The 23,291-nt window shown below is 48.3% G+C and overlaps 1 protein-coding gene across 2 annotated transcripts in view; it reads left to right on the top strand.

Moving 5' to 3' along the window:
- GON4L (gon-4 like) overlaps positions 1-23,291 on the top strand; it is a 421,863-nt gene that overhangs the window by 234,455 nt on the left and 164,117 nt on the right. For both annotated transcript variants that reach the window (XM_086947415.1, XM_086947414.1), the window contains exons 16-17: positions 11,984-12,182; positions 21,562-21,648. In XM_086947415.1, the coding sequence (XP_086803541.1) occupies positions 11,984-12,182; positions 21,562-21,648 (286 nt within the window). The remainder of the gene's footprint in view (positions 1-11,983; positions 12,183-21,561; positions 21,649-23,291) is intronic.

Genomic DNA, 23,291 nt, shown 5'->3' with positions numbered 1-23,291 from the left:
AGGGGGCTTGGGTGTACTCCCCAAATAACATTTGCATTATTCCACTAAGACCAATCAAATTTAGACAGAATCCGAATATAATTGAACCTGGAAGATGTAGTTCTCCCCACAGTTTTTTTGAAAGTTGCTTGAAAAAGTTATTTTTAAGCACTTTGGACTATGAATATAAATCAAAATACAATAGCATTCACAGATCACCTTATTGGAGAAATTAGGATTCTTAGTTAAGTAAATATGAATCATTACCACTAGCTAATTGCGACATTACTAATACTTCCTAGGCACAGACACATTAGATTTTGCCAGGTACACATGCAAAATGATGCATATTACCACCATCCACATGCTCAGCTTTGGCCCACTCATAAGGCCAAGTAACACGAGTCGCCACTTTGACCTTTCTGTAATCTCACCACTTCTCTTACCTGGCCTCTCACTCACAAACATGCAGCCCCACACTGCCCTTCATGTTAACACACAAGCACACACTTCCCCAGTCACTGTCCTACAATTCTTTACTCATGGAAAAAAGGAAAAAGAGGACTTCAGCAGGAGCAGCAGACTCGCTCTGAGCCTAGCACTGGCCATTGTCCGGAATCCCTTTGGGTGGTTTGTAAATTCATGAGCTTGCCACTGTTTACGCCATGGCCTACCATCTCTATCCATTAACGCTTACACAACTTAGTTACAATTCGAATTAGAAGATCCTTCGCTGTGGTGTCATTTGTCTTTCTCGGTCAAGAAAATTCAAAGAGAGAAAGCAGGAAAAAGGCGAACAAGACAAAGGCAGCTTCTTTTAACCTGTGCAAAAGCCAAAACTATCTCTGTCAGTACATCTTTGAGTGAATATATGAATCCATGGGCAGACCTGCGATTGACTGGCGATTTGATGCTGTGCCCATGAGCCCTTAAGTTAGTAATAGTGCATGATAATTCACAGATGCAAGAATTCCAATCCTCACCTGCACACCCCAAAAATCTCACACACCCTCAATCACCCTCACACAACATCACCCTCACACACCATCACAACCTCATACCCCCTCACTCACACTCACACATCACACGCCCTCAGCCTCAAACACCCTCACTCGCCCTCACAAACAATCACCCTCACACCCCCCCACCCTCACACACCCTCGCTCCCCTCTCACACCCGTCACAACGCTCTCACACTCACTACACCTCACACCCTCACACACACTCACCCCCTCAACCTCGCAATCTCTCACCATCAACAGCCCTCACCCTCAGACACCCTTAACCTCAAAGCCTCACCCTAACACACCTTCAGTCACCCTCACATCCTCACCCACCCTAAATCTCACCCTCACACACTCACACACCCACAAACTCCCTCAATCACACTCACACACCCTCACACTCACACACCGTCACACACCCACACCCTCACACCCCCACACTCACCCTAACTCACAATCACTCACCCTCAGTCAATCTCACTCACCCTCACACACCCTCAGCCTAAAACGCCCTCACTCAACCTCACTCACCCTCACACACCATCACACATCCTCACCCTCACACACCCTCACTCACCCTCACCCTCACACACACTCACACCCCCTCACCCTCACACCTCCTCAGCCTCACACACCCTAGCTCCCCTCACGCTCACACCCCTCACGCTCACACCCCTCACGCTCACACCACTCACCTTCACACCCCTCACCCTCACACCCCTCACCCTCACACCCCTCACCCTCACACCACTCAAGCCACAGATGGGTGTGCGATGGGAGGACGCTCAGCTTGCAGGGCTGTGCTTCTTCCCCTGCTGCACTCTCCTGCTCCCTAGAGATGTGGCATAACAACAAAAGCTGCCATCAAAGTCACATAAATACAAATCATGTTGCATTCCAAATGCTATAGGTGTCACATTCACAAAAGTTAAAACTATTGGCATTGTGAATGACAAAGCTATCAATTTTATCTATTTCACAAATAAACACAAATACAAAAAAAAACATTTACAAGACCAATAGCTCCTACTTTTCTAATGCGAGACCTATTGCAACAGCATCATTCAACAACAACACACTATCACACTACAACCAAACACAAACACTTACCACCACAGCACCACTCATCACCACTACAGCATTACTCAGCAGACAAACGTCATACAATCAAAACATGTACGCTTTTAACAGGCACACACACCAACAGCTATCAATGGACGCTTTCACCAGGCGTACATACACAACAGTCATCAGTACTGCAGTAGTATGTATGAATGAGACTGTTGGTGTGCTAAATACGGCTGTGGTGGTGCAGAGTGATGCTGTGTTGTTGCTCAATGGTACTGTGGGGGTGCAGAATGATAAGGTGGTATTGCTGCGTGTTGCATTGGTGGACATCAGTGATGCCGTTGTTGGGAGAAGTGCAACTGTTGTGGTGCTGAGTTATGCTGTGGTGGTAATTATTGAACACCAACACAGCACCACTCATCACTAGCACAGAACAACACATCACAACAACAGCATTACTAAGCACCACACTAACATCACTCAGCAACACACCAACATCACTCTACACCACCACAACAGCATCATTCAACAACAACACACTATCACACTACAACCACACACAAACACTTACCACCACAACACCACTCATCACCACTACAGCATTACTTAGCAGACAAACATCATACAATCAAAACATGTACGCTTTTAACAGGCACACACACCAACAGCTATCAATGGACGCTTTCACCAGGCGTACACACACAACAGTCATGAGTGCATCCTTTCACCAGGCATACACCCACACAAACAGGCATCAGTCCACGCTTTCAACAGTCACACACACCACCGGCCGTAAGTGCACGCTTTCTAACCATTTTTTAACGTAGCACACACAATTACAGCTATACAAGCATGCTTTGGTGCTGTACAGTACTGCAGTAGTATGTATAAATGAGACTGTGGGTGTGCTAAATACGGCTCTAGTGGGGCAGAGTCATGATCTGATGTTGCTCAATGGTACAGTGGGGGTGCAGAATGCTAATGTGCTATTGCTGCGTGTTGCATTAATGGACCTCAGTGATGCCGTTGTTAGGATCAGTGCTACTGTTGTGGTGCAGAGTTATACTGTGGTGGTAATCATTGGACAACACTCTACAACGACACTGCACCACTCATCCCCAACACTCATCAGCACTACAACATTACTCACCAGACAAACGTCACAGAAACAGAACATAAACAGTGCATACATACTACCAATAAAAATACTTAAATGTGAACAACAAAAGGACAATGCAAAGCGGCGAAACAAAACACGTACGGCGAAACGCAAAACAAAAATAGCCAACAGCAACATAAAAATCTTTTTTTACAGGAGGCGAGTTCAGACGGAAGTACACTACAGGACCCGCATACCAAAACGACACGCGCAAACATAACTCAATGCATGGCAATAAAAATATCTGAATAGCAGCCATTGATAACATGAAAAAACACACTCTAAAGAAAGGAGCCGGACAGAAACTAAGTGCGAGCAAAGCAAGACCCCAAACAATAATTAGATTCATATCACAAAAAGCAAATTCATAGACAAAAGTGTAACAACTCACAAAGGCACTCTTTAATAATATGAAAATAAAATAGTAATTACCTGTCGATCGTAGCAGCTCACTCACTGAAATGTAGAGAAAAAAAAAACAACACACAAAGAGAACATAAACAGTGCATACATAATACGTTTAACTAAAACAATAAAAAAACAAAAAGGCCATAGCATAGCGGCGAAACAAGTCACATACGGGTCAAAACCACACAAAAAGAAGCCAAGTCGGAGAAAAAATAAACATCAGAGTGCGAGCTCAGGCGAAACGAAACTACAGGAACTGCATACCAGCAAGACACTAGCAAACATTAGTCAATGCATGGCGAACAATCACCTTAAAGACGAACCAGTAATAGCATAAATAACAAGAAAAATTCCAGACACAAGGCAAGTGCGACCGAAAAACACGTACGGCGAAACGGAACTCAATGCATGGCAAAAAAAAAGAACTACATAGCAGCCATTGATAACATAAAAAACACACTCTAAAGAAAGGAGCCGGACAGAAACCAAGTGCGAGCAAAGCAAGACCCCAAACAATAATTAGATTCACATCACAAAAAGCAAATTCAGAGACAAAAGTGTAACAACTCACAAAGGCACTCTTTAATAATATGAAAATAATATAGTAATTACCTGTCGATCGTAGCAGCTCATTCACTGAAATGTAGAGAATAAAAAAACAACACACAAAGAGAACATAAACAGTGCATACATAATACGTTTAACTAAAACAATAAAAAAACAAAAAGGCCAAAGCATAGCGGCGAAACAAGTCACATACGGGTCAAAACCACACAAAAACAAGCCAAGTCGGAGAAAAAATAAACATCAGAGTGCGAGCTCAGGCGAAATGAAACTACAGGAACTACATACCAGGAAGACACTAGCAAACATTAGTCAATGCATGGCGAACAATCAACTTAAAGACGAGCCAGTAATAGCATAAATAACAAAAAAAATGCCAGACACAAGGCAAGTGCGACCGAAATAATTGGAAAATCCAAAATTACATTACATTCACAGAAATAAAAACTTATACAATTTTAAGGACCAAATAACAAAGTCACTCTTTATATATATTTTTACTAAAAAGGGAATTAGCTGTCGCGCGTAGCACATCAGTGACTAAAGTATAGAAATCCGACAAACTACACACAAACAGCCACAGTGCATACATAATACGTTGAACACAAAACGTAGCACTGCAATTTGGCTACATAGTAAACGCGAGACAACACTTTCAGAAAAAAAATTTACAACATATATATATAAGAATTAAAATTCACACATAAAACATTACATAAACAAACAATAATTGGTCTTACCTGCAAATACACACGGAAGATATACGTAACTGACGTTAGCGTCAAAAACGTGCCACAAGAATGACGTATTACATTCAAATATACGACGATAACAATTTGTGTAAGCACTTTCGACAAATAATATATTTAATAAATTCATTACAAATGGATATTAATAAAAAAACATAAATAAAGGAAAATACCAATAAAAATACAATACACTCAACAGCTTTATAAAAAGGGATTTTAGCCAATAAAAACAGTATGTTGCACCAACTCGCACATATGCAAAACATCAAAAAGCAATACATACAAAAAATACATAATAAAAGGAATACACATACAAATATACTACTTATATACATAATCAAAACTTTCCCATTCAAAAAATTCTAGTATTGCCAAATATAATAAACAAGTACATACTAAAAATATTACAACGTTCGCAATTTAAAACACATAACACATACAAAAATATACATTGCTATATGTAACATTTATAAATATTACAATTATTACAACATCTATCTTTTACAACAGTACAAAAGTATATTCTAAGTAAACCCTCACTCACCCTCAACCCCTCACCCTCACTCACCCTCAACACCTCACCCTCACCCACCCTCACCCTCACTCACCCTCAACCTCACTCACCCTCACCCCCTCATCCTCACTCACCCTCACCCTCACTCACCCTCAACCCCTCACCCTCACTCACCCTCAACCCCTCACCCTCACTCACCCTCACCCTCACTCACCCTCAATCCCTCACCCACACTCACCCTCACTCAACCTCAACACCTCAGCCTCACACACCCTCAACCCCTCACCCTCACTCACCCTCAACATCACTCACCCTCACTCGCCCTCACTCACCCTCACTCACCCTCACCCTCACTCACCCTCACCCTCACTCGCCCTCAACCTCACTCACCCTCAACCCCTCATCCTCACTCACCCTCACTCACCCTCAACCCCTCACCCTCACTCACCCTCAACACCTCACCCTCACCCTCACTCACCCTCACTCACCCTCAACCCCTCACCCTCAATCCCTCACCCTCAGTCACCCTCACCCTCACTCACCCTCACCCTCACTCACCCTCAACCCCTCACCCTCACTCACCCTCAACCCCCTCACCCTCACCCCCTCACCCACACCATCACTCACCCTCACTCACCCTCACTCACCCTCACTCGCCCTCACTCGCCCTCACTCACCCTCACTCACCCTCAACCCCTCACCCTCACTCACCCTCAACCCCTCACCCTCACTCACCCTCAACACCTCACCCTCAACCCCTCACTCACCCTCACTCTAACTCACCCTCACTCACCCTCAACCCCTCACCCTCACTCACCCACCCTCAACCCCTCACCCTCACCCTCACTCACCCTCAACCCCTCACCCTCACTCACCCTCACTCACCCTTACCCTCACTCACCCTCACTCACACTCTCCCTCACCCTCACTCACCCTCACTCACCCTCACTCACCCTCACCCTCACTCACCCTCAACCTCACTCACCCTCACCCTCACTCACCCTCACCCACCCTCAACCCCTCATCCTCACTCACCCTCATCCTCACTCACCCTCAACCCCTCACCCTCACTCACCCTCAACCCCTCGCCCTCACCCTCACTCACCCTCACCCTCACTTACCCTCAACACCTCACCCTCAATCCCTCACCCTCACTCACCCTCACCCTCACTCACCCTCAACCCCTCACCCTCACTCACCCTCAACCCATCACCCTCACTCACCCTCAACCCCTCACCCTCAACCCCTCACCCTCACCATCACTCACCCTCTCACCCTCACTCACCCTCACTCACCCTCACTCACCCTCACTCACCCTCACTCACCCTCACTCACCCTCACTCGCCCTCACTCGCCCTCACTCGCCCTCACTCACCCTCACTCACCCTCAACACCTCACCCTCACTCACCCTCAACACCTCACCCTCACTCACCCTCAACACTTCACCCTCACTCACCCTCAACACTTCACCCTCAACCCCTCACTCACCCTCACTCTCACTCACCCTCACTCTCACTCACCCTCACTCTCACTCACCCTCACTCACCCTCAACCCCTCACCCTCACTCACCCTCAACACCTCACCCTCACTCACTCTCAACTCCTCACCCTCACTCACCCTCACTCACCCTCAACCCCTCACCCTCAACCCCTCACCCTCCCTCACCCTCAACCCCTCACCCTCACTCAGCCTCACTCACCCTCACTCACCCTCAACACCTCACCCTCACTCACCCTCAACCACACCCCCCGCTAGGCCGTGCCTCCCCTACTCTCCTCCCCCCTCCTCCTCCTACTCTCCTCCCCCCTCCTCCTCCTACTCTCCTCCCCTGCCTGCAGCCGCCTGCCTTGCCATTTTCATAGACATAAACAACTTTTAGGACGGAAAGAAAGGGGGTCTACGGAGTAGTGCATCAGATACGTTACACACAAAATATACTTCCCAAAAGTGAGCTACAGCATGCAAGGATGTTGATCAGGCTTCAGGCCAAAAAGCAAAAAACATTCGTACAATATTACACCAACAAAACAAAGAGAAATATGTGGCAGGAAGCGAGGACGAAGATGTAAAAACACAAAAGTGAAACTGCCAACTTTTGATTGGGGAAATAAACAAGCACTATTCATCCGGGGAATGGGACGGACTAAAGACAATGGTCAAGAGTTACACAAAAAGCCGTACGCATATAACAATAGCAGTTATTCACACGGAATTACATCAAATATAAGAAACATATTACGCAACTTGGATTCAGCGCTAACAGCATCAATAAACATTACATAGGTCTCTTAGCTTCACAAAACAAATGTGAGCTACAGCATGCAATGATGTTTATCAGGCTTCAGGTCACAAAACAACAATTATTCGGACAAGATAACACCAACAAAACTACGAAGAAATATCTGGCAGGAAGCGAGGACGAGGATGTACAAACACAAATGTGAAACAGCCTACTTTTTATTGGGGGAATAAATAAGCATTATTCACCCGGGGAATGGGACGGATTAAACACAATTGTCAAGAGTTACACAAAAAGCCGTACGCATATAACAGGAGCATTTATTCACAGGAAATTACATCCAATATAAAATTTAAAAAAATTCCCTACTCTACAGTAATGTGGACATAAGTCAAAATTCTGATAGCAACATGGAGAAAGCATATATAACAAGACAATATTGCTTTAAAAATACATCGTAACACAAAGCGGAGACATTGCATTAATTATTAAAGAAGAGGAAGTATCACAAACCACAGCACAAAATTTAAATACACATCAAAATAAAAAGCTATACAAACATACATTTAATAATAACTGAAATAACAGAACGTAGAGATGAAACAATATAAATTATTCACGCAGATATACAACATACTACACAATTACACACAAAAAAAATGCTCTAATTATTAACACAACTACTGACCAAAAGAAACCATTTTAAAAATTAGATCTGAACAATAGGATACAATGCATTACATACATAAAGAGCCGACAATTCAAAATAAACATCCTTCATTGCAAAACAAAGACACTACTATGCCAATAAAACTAATAGGAAACAACAAATCGAATAATTCATAACACTATACACACACAAAACAAACAAAAAATAACAACTTACCTGTCGAACGATGCACGGAACAGACAACGAAGCCAACACTCCTTACACGGGACCCGCTTTCAACAATATGGGGATTTCCAATTAGACGCGAGTAAATTGTTACGCAACGTGAGATGATTTTGAAATCTCATTGGCTGACACGGACGTCAATCAAAATAGTACGGGATTCAAAATAACAACTAGAACGCAATAACTTAAATACTTTAATATAATTATGGGACAGTCACACAAGCACACACACCACAATCACACAAATACACAACACACAAACACCCTCACACACCCTCACCCTCACACACCCTCACTCACACCCACTCTCACCCCCCCACCCTTACAACACTCACACTCACTAACCCTCACACACACACCCTCACACACCCTCACACTCACACACCCTCACCCACCACCACCCTCACTCACACACCTTCACACCCTCAACCTCACACACCCTCACTCACCCTCACCCTCACTCAACACCTCACCCTCACTCAACACCTCACCCTCACTCACCCTCTACACCTCACCCTCACCCTCACTCACCCTCAACCCCTCACCCTCACTCACCCTCACCCACACTCACCCACCCTCACCCACACTCACCCTCACTCACCCTCACTCACCCTCAACCCCTCACCCTCACTCACCCTCACCCACACTCACCCTCACCCTCACTCACCCTCAACACCTCACCCTCACTCACCCTCAACCCCTCACCCTCACTCACCCTCAACCCCTCACCCTCAAATCTTCACCCTCAACCCCTCACTCACCCTCACTCTCACTCACCCTCACTCACCCTCAACACCTCAGCCTCACCCTCACTCACCCTCAACACCTCACACTCACTCACCCTCACTCACCCTCAACCCCTCACCCTCACTCACCCTCACCCTCACTCACCCTCACCCACCCTCACCCACACTCACCCTCACTCACCCTCAACCCCTCACCCTCACTCACCCTCACCCACACTCACCCTCACCCTCACTCACCCTCAACGGCTCACCCTCACTCACCCTCAACCCCTCACCCTCACGTACCCTCAACCCTTCACCCTCAACCCCTCACTCACCCTCACTCTCACTCACCCTCACTCACCCTCAAACCCCTCAGCATCACCCTCACTCACCCTCACCCACCCTCAACCCCTCACCTACCCTCACCCTCACTCACCCTCAACCCCTCACCCTCACTCACCCTCACCCTCACTCACCCTCAACACCTCACCCTCACTCACCCTCAACACCTCACCCTCAACCCCTCACCCTCACTCACCCTCACCCACACTCACCCTCACCCTCACTCACCCTCAACGCTTCACCCTCAACCCCTCACCCCCACTCACCCTCAACACCTCACCCTCAACCCTTCACCCTCAACCCCTCACACACCCTCACTCACCCTCACTCACCCTCAACACCTCAGCCTCACCCTCACTCACCCTCACCCTCACCCACCCTCAACCCCTCACACTCACTCACCCTCACCCCCTCACACTCACTCACCCTCACCCCCTCACCCTCAACCCCTCACCCTCACTCACCCTCAACCCCTCACCCTCACTCACCCTCACTCACCCTCACCCTCACTCACCCTCACCCACACTCACCCTCACTCACCCTCACTCACCCTCAACCCCTCACCCTCACTCACCCTCAACCCCTCACCCTCACCCTCAACCCTTCACCCTCAACCCCTCACTCACCCTCACTCACCCTCACTCTCACTCACCCTCACTCACCCTCAACCCCTCCCCCTCCCCCTCACCCACCCTCACCCTCACTCACCCTCAACACCTCACCCTCAACACCTCACCCTCACTAACCCTCAACCCCTCACCCTCACCCTCACACCCTCAACCCTTCACCCTCAACCCCTCACTCACCCTCACTCTCACTCACCCTCACTCACCCTCAACACCTCAGCCTCACCCTCACTCACCCTCACCCTCACTCACCCTCAACCCCTCACACTCACTCACCCTCACTCACCCTCAACCCCTCACACTCACTCACCCTCACCCTCACTCACCCTCACTCACCCTCAACCCCTCACCCACCCTCACCCTCACTCACCCTCACCCACACTCACCCTCACCCACACTCACCCTCACCCACACTCACCCTCACTCACCCTCAACCCCTCACCCTCACTCACCCTCAACCCCTCACCCTCACCCTCTCACCCTCACTCACCCTCAACCCTTCACCCTCAACCCCTCACTCACCCTCACTCTCACTCACCCTCACTCACCCTCAACGCCTCACCCTCTCACCCTCAACACCTCACCCTCACTCACCTTCACCCTCACTCACCCTCAACACCTCACCCTCACTCACCCTCAACACCTCACCCTCACTCACCCTCAACCCCTCACCCTCACTCACCCTCAACCCCTCACCCCCTTACCCTCACTCACCCTCAACCCCTCACCCCCTCACCCTCACTCACCCTCACTCACCCTCAACGCCTCACCCTCAACCCCTCACCCTCAACACCTCACCCTCACTCACCCTCACAACACATATTGTGTTACAATAGGTGTCACATTTGCGAAAGATAAAACGTTTGACATTGTAAATAACAAAGCTATTATTTCGCTATTTTAAAAACAAGCACATAAATAAAAAATGTGTCCTTTACAATACCAATAGCTCAAACTTTCCTAATGCAAGACCTATTGCATTGCTGTGCTTCTCTCCCCTGCTGCACTCTCCTGCTCTCTAGAGATGTGGCCTAACGACAAGAGCTGCCATCTAAGTCACGTAAATACAAAACATATTGCATTCCAAATGCTATAGGTGTCACATTCGCAAAAGTTATAACTATTGGCATTGTAAATGACAAAGCCATCAATTTAGCAATTTTAAAAACCAACAAATAAATAACATATGTCATTTACAATACCAATAACTCCAACTTTTCTGATGCGAGACCTATTGCATTTCCAATGCTTGTTCTTGATGTGCCGCAGCTAAGGGCGTTTGTTTATATGAACAAAAAGGACTACAGTTGAACGAGGCATTAACATGACACACACATTAGTAATTAAGAGGCTGGTGTCTGTTCCTTGGGATGATGGAAGGAGAAACTTCAGTTCCGCATGTGCACTTCACTTTTCACCATTGCCTCATCTGCACACGTTTTATGATAGTTATGCTCAGACGTGTTAAAAGCTTAACCTCAAGTTAGACTAATGGTCCTTCAATTTCTGCATGTGTGCTCTCACCAAGCCTGTCACTCAGCAAAACATGCCCTCCCTATGTTCTCCCTGCAACCCGAACAGTTTTGTACCTCTTTTTTTATTTTTTTTACTTAGTGATGTTTGATGAACTTTGAGACTTAAAGCTTTTTTCATAATTCATGACTTTGTGGGAGGTATAGCATCTGAAAACTGTCTTTGTTACTCAGATTTGATGAGCCCCTGGCAAATATGCTGTCACAGCAGCATATGACAGTGAAAAATCAGCTTAAATTGATGAGAATGAAGAGATCAGCCATGAAGCTTCAGCAGGAGATGGATGGCGCAACCCATCAGAACGAGAAGCAACCACATCCTCTTCTATTGGACGTGGGACAAAAGAAGAGGCTCCAGCAGCAGATGCAACAGGTTAGATGCACTGAACACTTTATTTTTACCTCCATAAAAGGGGATACTGTATCAGTGAGACCACTCTGACCTCCTTAAATGGGTCCTTCTATACCAGTGAGACCATTCGGACCCTAGAAATGTTGTCCACAGTATCAGTGAGACCGTAGAGCAATTAAGAATGGTACCCACTTTATCAATAAGACACCTAAGCTTTTGGGATGCAACACCTAAGCTTTTGGAATGCCACTGCTTCGAAAGAGGAAGTATCTCATAAGAAATGTTTTTATAGCTTGTAATTGCTTAGATTGAATGGTCTGTTAACATTGGTTCTAAGGCTTATATTATCCCCTGGGGCATGGGTGTGGTCGACTCAAGGTTGTCTGTGTGTGTTTAGTTCTCTACAGGGGTGGGCGGAATGCTTCATTCTGCCAGCGGAATTTGACGACTCTGCTTTGCTCTTGTAACATTGATTTCCAGGCAAATTCTGCCAATCGCTGCATGGCGTAATTTTTCCCCCCACAAAGCTCGGTAAATGCGAGCTAGATTTGGCATGCCCCAGCATGATTTTATAACTGGAGCGGTCGCGGTCAGAGGGCTGCTTCTCAAGTGGCAACAAAATCAACTTGAATGGCTGTGCGCTCTTGCGCACCGCATGGTGCATTGCGCACTGTTTTTTCAGTGCTGTTCGTACTACTGGCTCTAAACTGCAGCGCAACACAGATATTTTCCACACGTTCGCAGAACTCCGCAGAATCTCACAGAGCTAGTATGTAACTCTGGGGAGTGGAACTCCTCAAGTTCCGCCCACCCCTTGTTCTGTAGTTCTCGCCAGACCCTAAACTCCCACTAACTGGGCCTACAAAGTAGACAAGGGGAAACAGATATATGGACCATGGACCTACTGCTAGCACTTGGATATGACTCTGGTACCAAGAAGTTGAATAAAATATTCCACCCCTAAAAATGTACACCCTGGACACCCTTCACCCAAACAATTGGATCCCATCCAACAAAATGATTTTCAAATGTCTTTGTGCTCCTGAACAGTGTTGTCCTGGAGCCCGTCATCATGTTTGGCACCGTATCCAGTCAACTGGAGTGCAAGGATCGGTTAAGCAAGTAACAGGCGGCTATCTCAGTAAGACAGATGATTGATGACCTTGTTGTTCTGTTTCTGGCTTCAACTTTAATGACCTGTACTTAAAGATCCAATGCCCATCACTAAAATTTCTTGGTGGCGACCATGGGATCAAATGCAGTCACTGTTGACACCAGTCCCAACTTGGACTAACTAATTTTAAGGTTAGACTTGCCTGAGTCTCTAACCAGCAATATCTTTAGAAATATAAGTGCTAGAAGGATAGTTGAGCAGTTGTGGAATCATAGTAACCACTTCTTCCATGTGGCAGGAAGAGTTTCCACACCGTGGGTTTTTAGGCATACTGTTTCTGAACCGGTTGAGGCCAAAGAAAGCTAAGCTATTTATAGGCATCCTACATATCCTACATGCATGAGTTGAGTTTGAGAATCGTGTGTCTCATCCTTCTCCATTTTAAAGGCAGTGGAGTAGCTTCGTGTCCCATATGCTATAGTTTCCTCCCAGACAAGTGGGCTGCGGCAACTCAGTCCATCATGCTAATGGACTATTAGGGGAGATACTTTCAGGCATTTCTGAGTTAACCTTTATTTCTCTGTACCTCTGCATTGTCACAGTTTATCAGATAGAGACTACTAGCCGGAGATTCCTTAACGTAGAATTATCTCCAGGCGTGAGGCTGGATCCGGAAACTTTTTGCTCAGCATCCCTGTGCACCGGGGGGGACGGCAACACGAGACTCCGCCCAGGCGTCGTCCTTGTACGTGACGTCAGTGAGGTCACATAAGTCTCACCCCGGCGCGCCTACGTCAGTTTTTTTCTTTTCTGCTTGCAACGCGGATCCGGTTTGTGCTCCTAGTCTGTTTAGGCCTTTCCCTTTCGCTATTGTGCGTGTTGTTGGAACAGTTTGCGGATGCCTTTAGGCTTTAAAACGTGCTCATCTTGTGGACGTCTGATGTCGGCAACGGACCCTCACCTCATTTATATGTGGTGTTTGGGGGAAGATCACGGCTCCACTGATTGATAGGCGTGCCAGCAGTTGAAGCCAAAGTCTCAGCGGGAGCGCTGGATGAAACTTCTCTCGGCTCGCATGTCCAGATCGGCTTTGTCACCTCGATCAGCTTTTGCTGAAGGTTTTCGACAAAGCTGTCATCGTCCTCATCCTTCTCCTAAGCCGCAAGAGAGTTGCTCCCCTGTCGGTAAGTGTCGCAGTTTGTCCCTGAGGGCTGGTTTCCGGCCTGTTGGGGGCGTGGGCTCTCCGCGGGTGATGCGGCCCCGCGTATTGTCCCCCTATCCACCGTTTCCCGGTAAGGGGGCGTCGAGAGCCCAAATGGAGACATATGCGGCGTGTCTGCAGGCCTCGCTGGCTTCTCCTCATCTTCCTTCCCCTCTTGGGACATCAGCGGATCCCTTGCGCAGTGTGGGGCCCTCCGCGGCATCGCCGACGGCTCCGATTCCGGCGCTGACTGGTTCCGATCCAGGCTTGGAGGATGTGGTGCGGCCCTTCGGGGTTTCCTCCTTTGGACCACGGCGCCTCTGTTTTCACCGTAAACTCTCGCGGGAGTCCCTCTGGTGTTGCGGGAGGTCGCCGGGGCTCGGGTCGCAACCGAGCCCCTCTCTGCCCTATGGACAGGCGCTGATCTTGTCTGAGGCTGAGGTGCCGCTGCTACGGCGCCGGCGGCTGCTGGCCCTGGCGGAGCCACAGGGGTTGGAGGACCCCCCTCGTCCCATCATGGGTTGAGGCTGGCGGGGGACCCTGCTTCCCTCCCCGGGCCCCTCTCATCCCTCCGCGCAGGCGGCTGCCTCGTCGGAGGTAGAGTCGGAGGTCTAATCGGCCTTGGTGCCCCTGGGAGCGGCGGGCCCCTCTTGCCTCATCATGGTTCGAGGCTGGCGGGGGACTCCCTGTTATTGCTTGGGTCCCTCTCGTCCATCCACACAGGCGGCTGCCTCGTCGGACGTCAAGTCGGCGCCGTTCTGGCGCCTTCCTTTAGCCGCTCCGGGCCAGCTTCCTGCGCCAAGTGGTGTGGAGGAGGCCTGTCCGGCGTCGTCTTTGGCGCTGGACGACGATGACATCCTGCCTCAGGTTGCGGACTCTACGGCACCGGACAGGCGTCGGGTCGTGTACTTGTCTGCCTCTTACCCAGAGGCTGGGTGCCTGCTGGTGTCATCCTCACCAGAAACGGGCCGCCACGTCATGGCTTTTTCCTCAACGTCATCAAAGGGCGGCTCCTCGCCGTTACCGCGGCCACGGTTTTCTCCAGAGGAGCCACAGGTCCCCCACTCCTTGGTCCCTCTTTTTCCTTTCAGGACCTGGCCTTTGCCCTCTCCGATTGGTTTAGGTGACGGCCGTGCTTAGTTTGCAGCAGTCGCCTACGGAGGAGATCCTTTTCCCCCCCGCGGGGCCCTAGTGAGGCGGGTGCGGCCTTCGCTCACGCTGTTTCCGCGGCTGTGGGTATTTTGCGCATGGGTGATCCAGCTGCACATTTTCCAGCGGATCATCTTCTGGAAGTTCTCCACCAGGGTTCTGGTAGGAGGGAGCTGCTGCTTCGGTTTTAGGGTTCACTCCACTCTTCCTTGACGGGGACTTAGGGGCGCTCCGCCACGGGGGATCCGGTGCCCCAACACTATCTGCACCGGCAGCTTCCAGCACTACATGACCCGGTGTGTCTGTCCCTCCATCCCTCTGCCTCGAGTCCTCTTTTGTGGACTGCTTTTCCATCCCTACCACCGCTGTTGTCTCCACCATCTCGGGAGGCCCGCTGGCTGGACGCTTGGGGGTGCAATATGTTTGCTTCAACCAGTGCGACCCTGCGGGTCTTTAACACTTTGTGTGTGGTCGCTAGGGCCACCTCTTGCTTGTGGGACTCAGCGTAGTCCCTTGGATCTGCCACTTTTCAGGAGGATGCTGGAGTTGACTTGCGGCACCATGCGTTGGATGGCCGGGAGCTTGCGGCGTTTATTCTTCGCTCCGCTCTGGACATCTCGGAGGTACTTGATGGTGCCATGGTTGCCCTTTGCCGCCATGCTTGGCTTCGGGACAGTGTGCTCCTGGAAAAGGTGAGGGAACGACTGGTGGATCTTCCCTTCGATGGCACTCTTTTGTTCCATGCCCCGGCAGACTCGGCCATCTGAAAGTTCTTGGCGGGGTTTCGGCCTCCTCCTCCTCCTCCTCAGTGACCTGTGAGTTGATCTGGTCTTGGGGCGCCCAGTTGTGTGATCTGGTTGCTCTCGAGTCCTCTTGTTGGGTCTCTGGGTCTGTTGGCTGCTGGCCGGCCCTTCTTCACTGTGTGTGTTTTTGTTCTAGGTTACCTACACCAGGTTGGCCCTGAGATTCGGCCTTCTGCGTTTTTTCTCTTTGGCTGCTAACAAGCTTTCCGCTTGGATTTTTACTCGTGCCTCTTTCTGTTGTCTTCTGCTGCGGAAGTTTATTCCTAAGAGGGTTCCCATGTTTTGGGACTTAACATACCCTATGAGGGGTAGTGGTAGCTGTTATATAGCTTGTTCTATGCTGGGGAGTTGTGGTCTCCTTAGGGCCTTTGCTCTTCATGGTGTTTATGTACGTTGCAGGTGCAATTCCCTTATTGCTGGTTTGGTATTCCTTGGTGCTGCCCCGGGGTGTCCTTCTCCGGGGTCGCTGCGTGGTCGCTGCGTGGTCGCCTGGTCTGCCTGCTATCTGCGTTCTGGCTTTGTGCCTCTGGTTCTACCTCTTTTGGGTCGTGTGTGCGGGCCCTTCTCTGAGGTGTGTCCGGGCCCTTCTTCACCTTCATGTTCTCTGTCCTGCGGGCTGGGATAGATTTGGTGTTGTTCCCTCTTTCAGGCGCAGCCTGTCCGGCTTTCCTGGGTGCCCTGAGCTACTCTCTCTGCTTCCGGCTGCTTTATTGCTGTCGGCGCCATTCTGTCTGGTCTCTTGACTTCTGGCTGCGATGGGCGCAGCTGCCCTCTTCGCGGGGTGTGTTCCTGGTGGGGGGTTGCGAGGGGGGGGGGCTTGCCTTCTTTCCCTCGTCTCCTTGGAGCCTCTAGGTTGATCTTCTTCCTCTTCCTTGGCCTTGGATAGAGGTTCTGTTGCCTTGTGTGGACGGGGGTGCTTCAGCCTCCCCTTGCCCTTGTTTCCTCTGTTGAGTGTGTACGGGCTTCCTCTTCTTTCTTCTTCCCACACTCCCCTTTGGGTCGGCGGTGTTCGAATTTTAGGGGTTCCCTTTGCCTTGGGGAACGGGGCTCCTCGCCCTGTCTTGGACTAGTCCCCGGTGGGACCTGCTGTTATGTCCAGGCTGGTGGGTTCCTCTCGCAGACCCTCCTTCCCCATGGGTATTGCTAGGGTATCTATTCTACATTAAGGAATCTGCGGCTAGTAGTCTCTATCAGATGTCCAAGTTACTTACCTTCAGTAACAATGTATCTGGTAGAGACGATTCTAGCCGCAGATTCCTTCACGGCCCACCCTTCCTCCCCGTTCTGCGGGGACCTTTGGCTTGGTCTTCTACACTCGCCTCCTGGGGGACGGCTATGTCTTCTGTGAGTGTATCCCTTTGTTCTTTTTGGCAGGATGTTTTGTCTTGTTTCTTGTTCCTTTCCTCCTCTATGGGCCAGGAGCTATAGCTCAATGGTAAATCTTGGATTCTGGTGGCAGAGGATCCCACAGGACTAGGGTTCGTATCCTGCTAGTGCTGTTGAAGTTTCCTAAGGTGGCACATTTTCAAACTCTGCTTTTCTTTGGAGGATAGGTTTAGAGGTACTCCTGTGCCCCTCTGCTCTGGTTGCCTCAGGATTGGGGCTTGCCTTCACTCTCTCCCTCCCCTCCTTCTTCCCTTTTTGTTGCTAGAGTTATGGCCCCTCTGCCTTCCTCTGTCCGTGCTTGTGACCCTTGTTTGTTGGGGGTTGTCGCACTCTGGGCTGGCATTGCCTTGGGGGTTTGTCGTTCCCACTTATCTTGGAACTGGTTCCCCTTCATTATTATTGGTTAGGGTTGTATTCCTGCTCCATGTTGTCATGCCGTTTTGCATGTGTTCCTCATCTCCAAGGGGGAGGCTGTCTACCAACTGGCATGGTGACTGCTCTGATCTTTCCCTTTTTCCCTGCCTTTGGGTGCTGCAGTGTTGTCACTACACCTTATGGTGTTGTCCGTCACATTTTCCTTTTCCCAATTTTTCTGCTCTTTCGCATACTCGTCCCATACCCCCACAGTTTTGTCTGATGGCTCCGCGTTGTGGTGCGGAAAAGTTCTCTGAAGAAAACTGACATAGGCGCGCCGGTGTGGGATTTATGTGACCTCGCTGACGTCACGTACGCGGACGTCGCCTGGGCGGAGTCACATGATGCTGTCCCCTCGGCACGCAGGGATGCTGAGCAAAAAGTTTCCGGATCCAGTCTCACGCCTGGGGATAATTCTTTGTTAAGTAATCTGCGGCTAGAATCGTCTCTACCAGATGCATCGTTACTGAAGGTAAGTAACTTGTACATTAAGTGCATCTCTGCTTAAACCATACCATCAACATTAAATTAGTACGTGCCGCATATTGCTCTGCATTTACTGTTCTGTCTGAATCATTTCTATGCAGAGTTCATTGGAAGGAGTTTATGCTTCCAATTCTTTTTCACTAAGGGAACCTGAGTTAGAATGGGGACAGTGGAAGGAACAGTTTAAAGCTCATATTGAAGAAATTAGGGGGGTATGCTAACTGTGAAAAAGAAAGTCAGCTTTGCTTAAACATTGTCTGGGGCCTGAAAGGTGTTGCATATTAAAACGGTTGTTCCTGTTGCTGGTAGATGAAGAACAGGAAGAAGAAAAATTGGATGAAATTCTACAAGCTGTGAGTCAGACTTAAATTTTGGAAAGAAAGTCAGTGAACTGATTGTGAGGCATGAACCTTCTGGTTATTTAGGCTGGGAGCTGCAGTTTCTGTTGTTCAGGTGAGGACGTTTCTAGGCAGGATCTGTCCTCTTTTGTTTGTCTTTGATTTCTGCTTAAAAGAAGCTCATGACAACCTGACACAGAGAACTCACAAGTTGTTCACCTGTTTTAGATACCCTTGCATGAACCAGCCCAATTGCTGCCTGGTATAAAAGCCATCACTTTGCAGAAAGGCTGTATCTGATAAGGCACTTGGAAATGACATTTGAAAATGAACCAAACTGGTCCCAAAGACAAACACGGTAGCTCCATATTGCCAGTCTTGAATATGCGTATGTAAGTGGGATCCAAACCATCGCACTTTATTTCTGTCCCAAGTTCTTCTCCACCAGGGGTCTGCTCCACAACGTACTTGAGGAGTTACTGTGCTTTCAGGGCTGGTGTCTGCCTGGCAGCCAGTCTCCCAAAGGTCAGCAGACATCAGCTGAATTCTGCACTATCTGCAAGAGGAACTGAGGATCTCCCTAGAAGCCTGCATGCCTGCTGATATGCAAGGAGCGTGCTTGGTCCTTCATGAGGTGAGAGGCCGAGCATATTCCCAACACGAGGAGCTCCCAGAAAAAGCAGAGTTGCCTAGACCGCAATGCAAGTAGACCACCTTCTCCAGGCATTGTTGGGAAGTCCCACAGACGATTCTAGCTGCAGATTCCTTCACGGCCCACCCTTCCTCCCCGTTCTGCGAGGACCTTTGGCTTGGTCTTCTACACTCGCCTCCTGGGGGACGGCTATGGACAGGTTTAGTTAAAGCTGCAAGAAGACTCAAAGAAAACACTCATGTCTTGTAGGAAATTCTTCTGCTGGCTGAGAGTTTGGTGCTGCTGATGCTGCAAGATAAGTCCTCGCTACTGCCCAAGCAAGAACCCTAGATTGGCCTTGAGGCTGCAGCTGTGACACCGGAACACCCGTCTAACCGGCCAGGAAAACTGCCACCGCTGATGGACGAAATTGATACTTAGGCCTGTTTTACCTATTGTCCCTGCAGACATTGTTCTAAGCAAGGCTGTCAGCCTGCACCGTTTAAGAGAGGAGCCACTCTGTTGAGGGCTGGAGCGTGCTCTGCTTCTGCAGCAAAGCCCAGACTGCTACAAAAGACAGGAGGTAAAACTCAGGGTTTAGCCTGCACGGGAAGCAGAGACTAATTGTGCTTAGACAAGTCTGCTTCATACATTAAGGCCTTTTGCCAAAAGGTGTAAAAGAAACATTGAACTGAAGTTGCACAATTACTTGTGATAGTAATTAAGCTATCTGTTGCTGTGGCTGTTCCTCGTCTGAGCTGGTAAGGTGTTTATAGAATGTGAGTGCTTTCCACGAGTGGTAGAATACCTGAAGAAAAGATGTAGTGCCTCACTGTTGACGCAACTTAATTAAAATCATGTATGTGGTTTCTATAGTATTATGGAGTATTCAGTTCTACTGTGAAATTAAAATACTTTATTTTTACATTAGGTGAGCACCAGGCTGAACATTTGTGTCTTTTGGTTGATTGTTGATTTCTGAGCTCCTGTCCCCTATACCACCACGCTGAGAAGCCTTTGGCTCCTCGTTCTCACTGCCCTAAGGATAAGTGTAGTTGATCCAGTTTGCTGAGCCATAATATGATAGACTCAGGACACCATTGGTGAATTACTTCTGCCACCACCGTTGTTGCCCAGTAGCCCCAATCTGCCCTGTGGACCCTTGAACAGGGTCTGACATGGGTTAGAGAAGGAGATAAGATTGAAGATATTTGTATTTCAGATGCTCTTGTCTGAATATACCAATAAAATGTAAATAAATTAAATAAAATCCCTATCTTATGCCTCAATTGGGAATTTGGATCTCTTAAGGAATCTATAGGAGCTGTCATATTAATCAGAATGAACGTTGCCTAAGGCAAGTACCTTGTTCTCAAGATATGTGGACCTCTGCATTGTCGTTTGCATATAAAGTGGAATTATTCTTCAATCCTTTACTTTTCAGCCTGATAAGTTTGCGTTTATAACATTTCAGGGTGAGAGAAGTAAAGAACTTTATTAATGAGCAGGAGTGTTGTAGAGAAGAAGAGTTACATTGTTCACTGTTTATATGCGGTTGGATGGGATACCCACTGTTTATATGCGGTTGGATGGGATACCTTAATAACATTGATTTGGTAGAGGGTATCTGTCTTGCCGCTTGCTTGAGTGAAGCTTCCATCTACTTTGAAACAACGCATTTTAGTACCATGACTTGTAAAGGAGCAACTCCCTAGATTTGTGTTACTGATTCATTGCGCAAACTGTACCTGATTTGTTTTGGTTTGTTCTTGACAACCTGGTCTATGACCAATTCAAGATGTGCAGCTAATTGATACCATGTGCATGCAAGAAAAGTTCATTTTTTGTAAATCCTGAACCCAAATTCTTGTTTTGTAGCACGTTCAGCTCTTGACACAGATGCACCTGCTCTGCAGCATCAACCCAGCGTTCAGTGCAGAGGCCCAGAGTGCCAGCATCTTCTTGGTAAGTAGAGTACAAAGTAAGAAAAGTGTTAATATTCATGCATAATAGTTTTCTTTTGCATGTCATGCTACTTGGACAAACACAAGTTATAGTGTTTGTGACTCCCTGAGACCTGTGAAATATTGGTTAATTTAAACCAACAAACAAAACAATTCTTCTATAGGGACACATCAGTATTGCATCCATAATGATCTGCTGTTGCTTATTTGCAGACACCCAAGATTACTTCCTCTATGCACAGTAACTGTGATTGTTTGTTTGAATGCATTAGCATAAATATGTATAATGCTATAAGATGCAGGAGTTAATATTTCAGTTGCACCTTTATCAATTAGTTGTTATATTCATATGTGTTAGAAATGGGATTTCAGGTTGGCTAAGGCTTGCGCCAAAGTCGGGCAGAAACCACCATTCTACGTCAGGGCAAGGAAGTCTCCCGCCAAGATAATCCCTGCTCACCCCCTTGGTAGCTTGGCACGAGCAGGCAGGCTTATCTCGGAGGCAAGGTGTAAAGCGTTTATGTGCGCACCCAGTAACAACGCCCAAGGCCCACCACAAAAGAAACTCCACACAAGGTTATATATAAAAATAGCCTTTGTATTATACCAAACACATTAGATAATAAATACATACTTTACAATGTGCCATAGGCACAGGCAGAATTTACGGGGGATTATATATACAGGACAGGGCCACAGGGACCAATGTCAGGAATAAACACTTTTAGAACTAGCACTTGGTAGAATTAGCACTTTGTAGGAATAGAATACTTGACGGAATAGCGCTTAGAACATAGAACATATAAGAACTATAGCACAAAATAGCAAATGTAGCACACAACCAGTAACCACTGGTAATAGGTAAGTACCACCTACGCAACCCTAACCACCTTAGGCATGTATCACGCTTGGAATTATGAACTCACTAGTAGGACCTATATTAGGAAAAACAACCTCCTAAGCATCACATACATTCAGAGGTATAAAACATTACACATAATGCAGAAATCACATTAGGCAGGTAAATCACCAATTGCGCAAAGGTCACATTGGGCATAAAAACATGTACCCCTCGCAAGGGCACAACAACAGAACTGTCCCCCAGGCCAACTGGCCTCTCAGGGGCTGTAACGCCCTATGTCCATATTGTCAGGGCAGGCTGTGCAGGCAGCCAAAGAAGAACTGCGCACGGGGGCAAGCCTAAACGAAGCAGCTGCCCAATGAGTGCTGGGCAGCTGTAGAACTCTGGTCTTTTTAGGTAGGCAAGGGGGGCCCAAAACAACATGGGAGGTGGGGAGCCCCGTGGGCACTCAGCAATAGAATGCCCCCAATCACGTGGGAGTCCCGCACTGGGGACTCGAGAAAACAATGCCCCTCTTGGAGCCTCGTGGCTCTGAACAAATATGCCATCACTGGGGGTAGCGGCCCGCTGTCAGCCGGGGTCACTCTACCTCCAAAAATGCCCCTTAATCATTGGAGCCCCTCTTGGGGGACTCGATTTACCAAAAAATGCTCAGGAGCCTCTCGGGCTTAAAAGTACAACCTGCCCCCGTCGTTGGAGCCTCGACAGGCTCGAGATAGACAAAAGACCCCCTTTGTTGGAGCCTCGGGGCTCGAAAGAAACTGTGCCTCTCTCAGGCACGA

This window comes from Lissotriton vulgaris, chromosome 12, assembly GCF_964263255.1.
Source record: "Lissotriton vulgaris chromosome 12, aLisVul1.2, whole genome shotgun sequence".
In the NCBI taxonomy this organism is placed as follows: Eukaryota; Metazoa; Chordata; class Amphibia; order Caudata; family Salamandridae; genus Lissotriton; species Lissotriton vulgaris.
The sequence above is the reverse complement of the archived record's forward strand: the minus strand, read 5'-3'. Positions and strand labels throughout refer to the sequence as shown.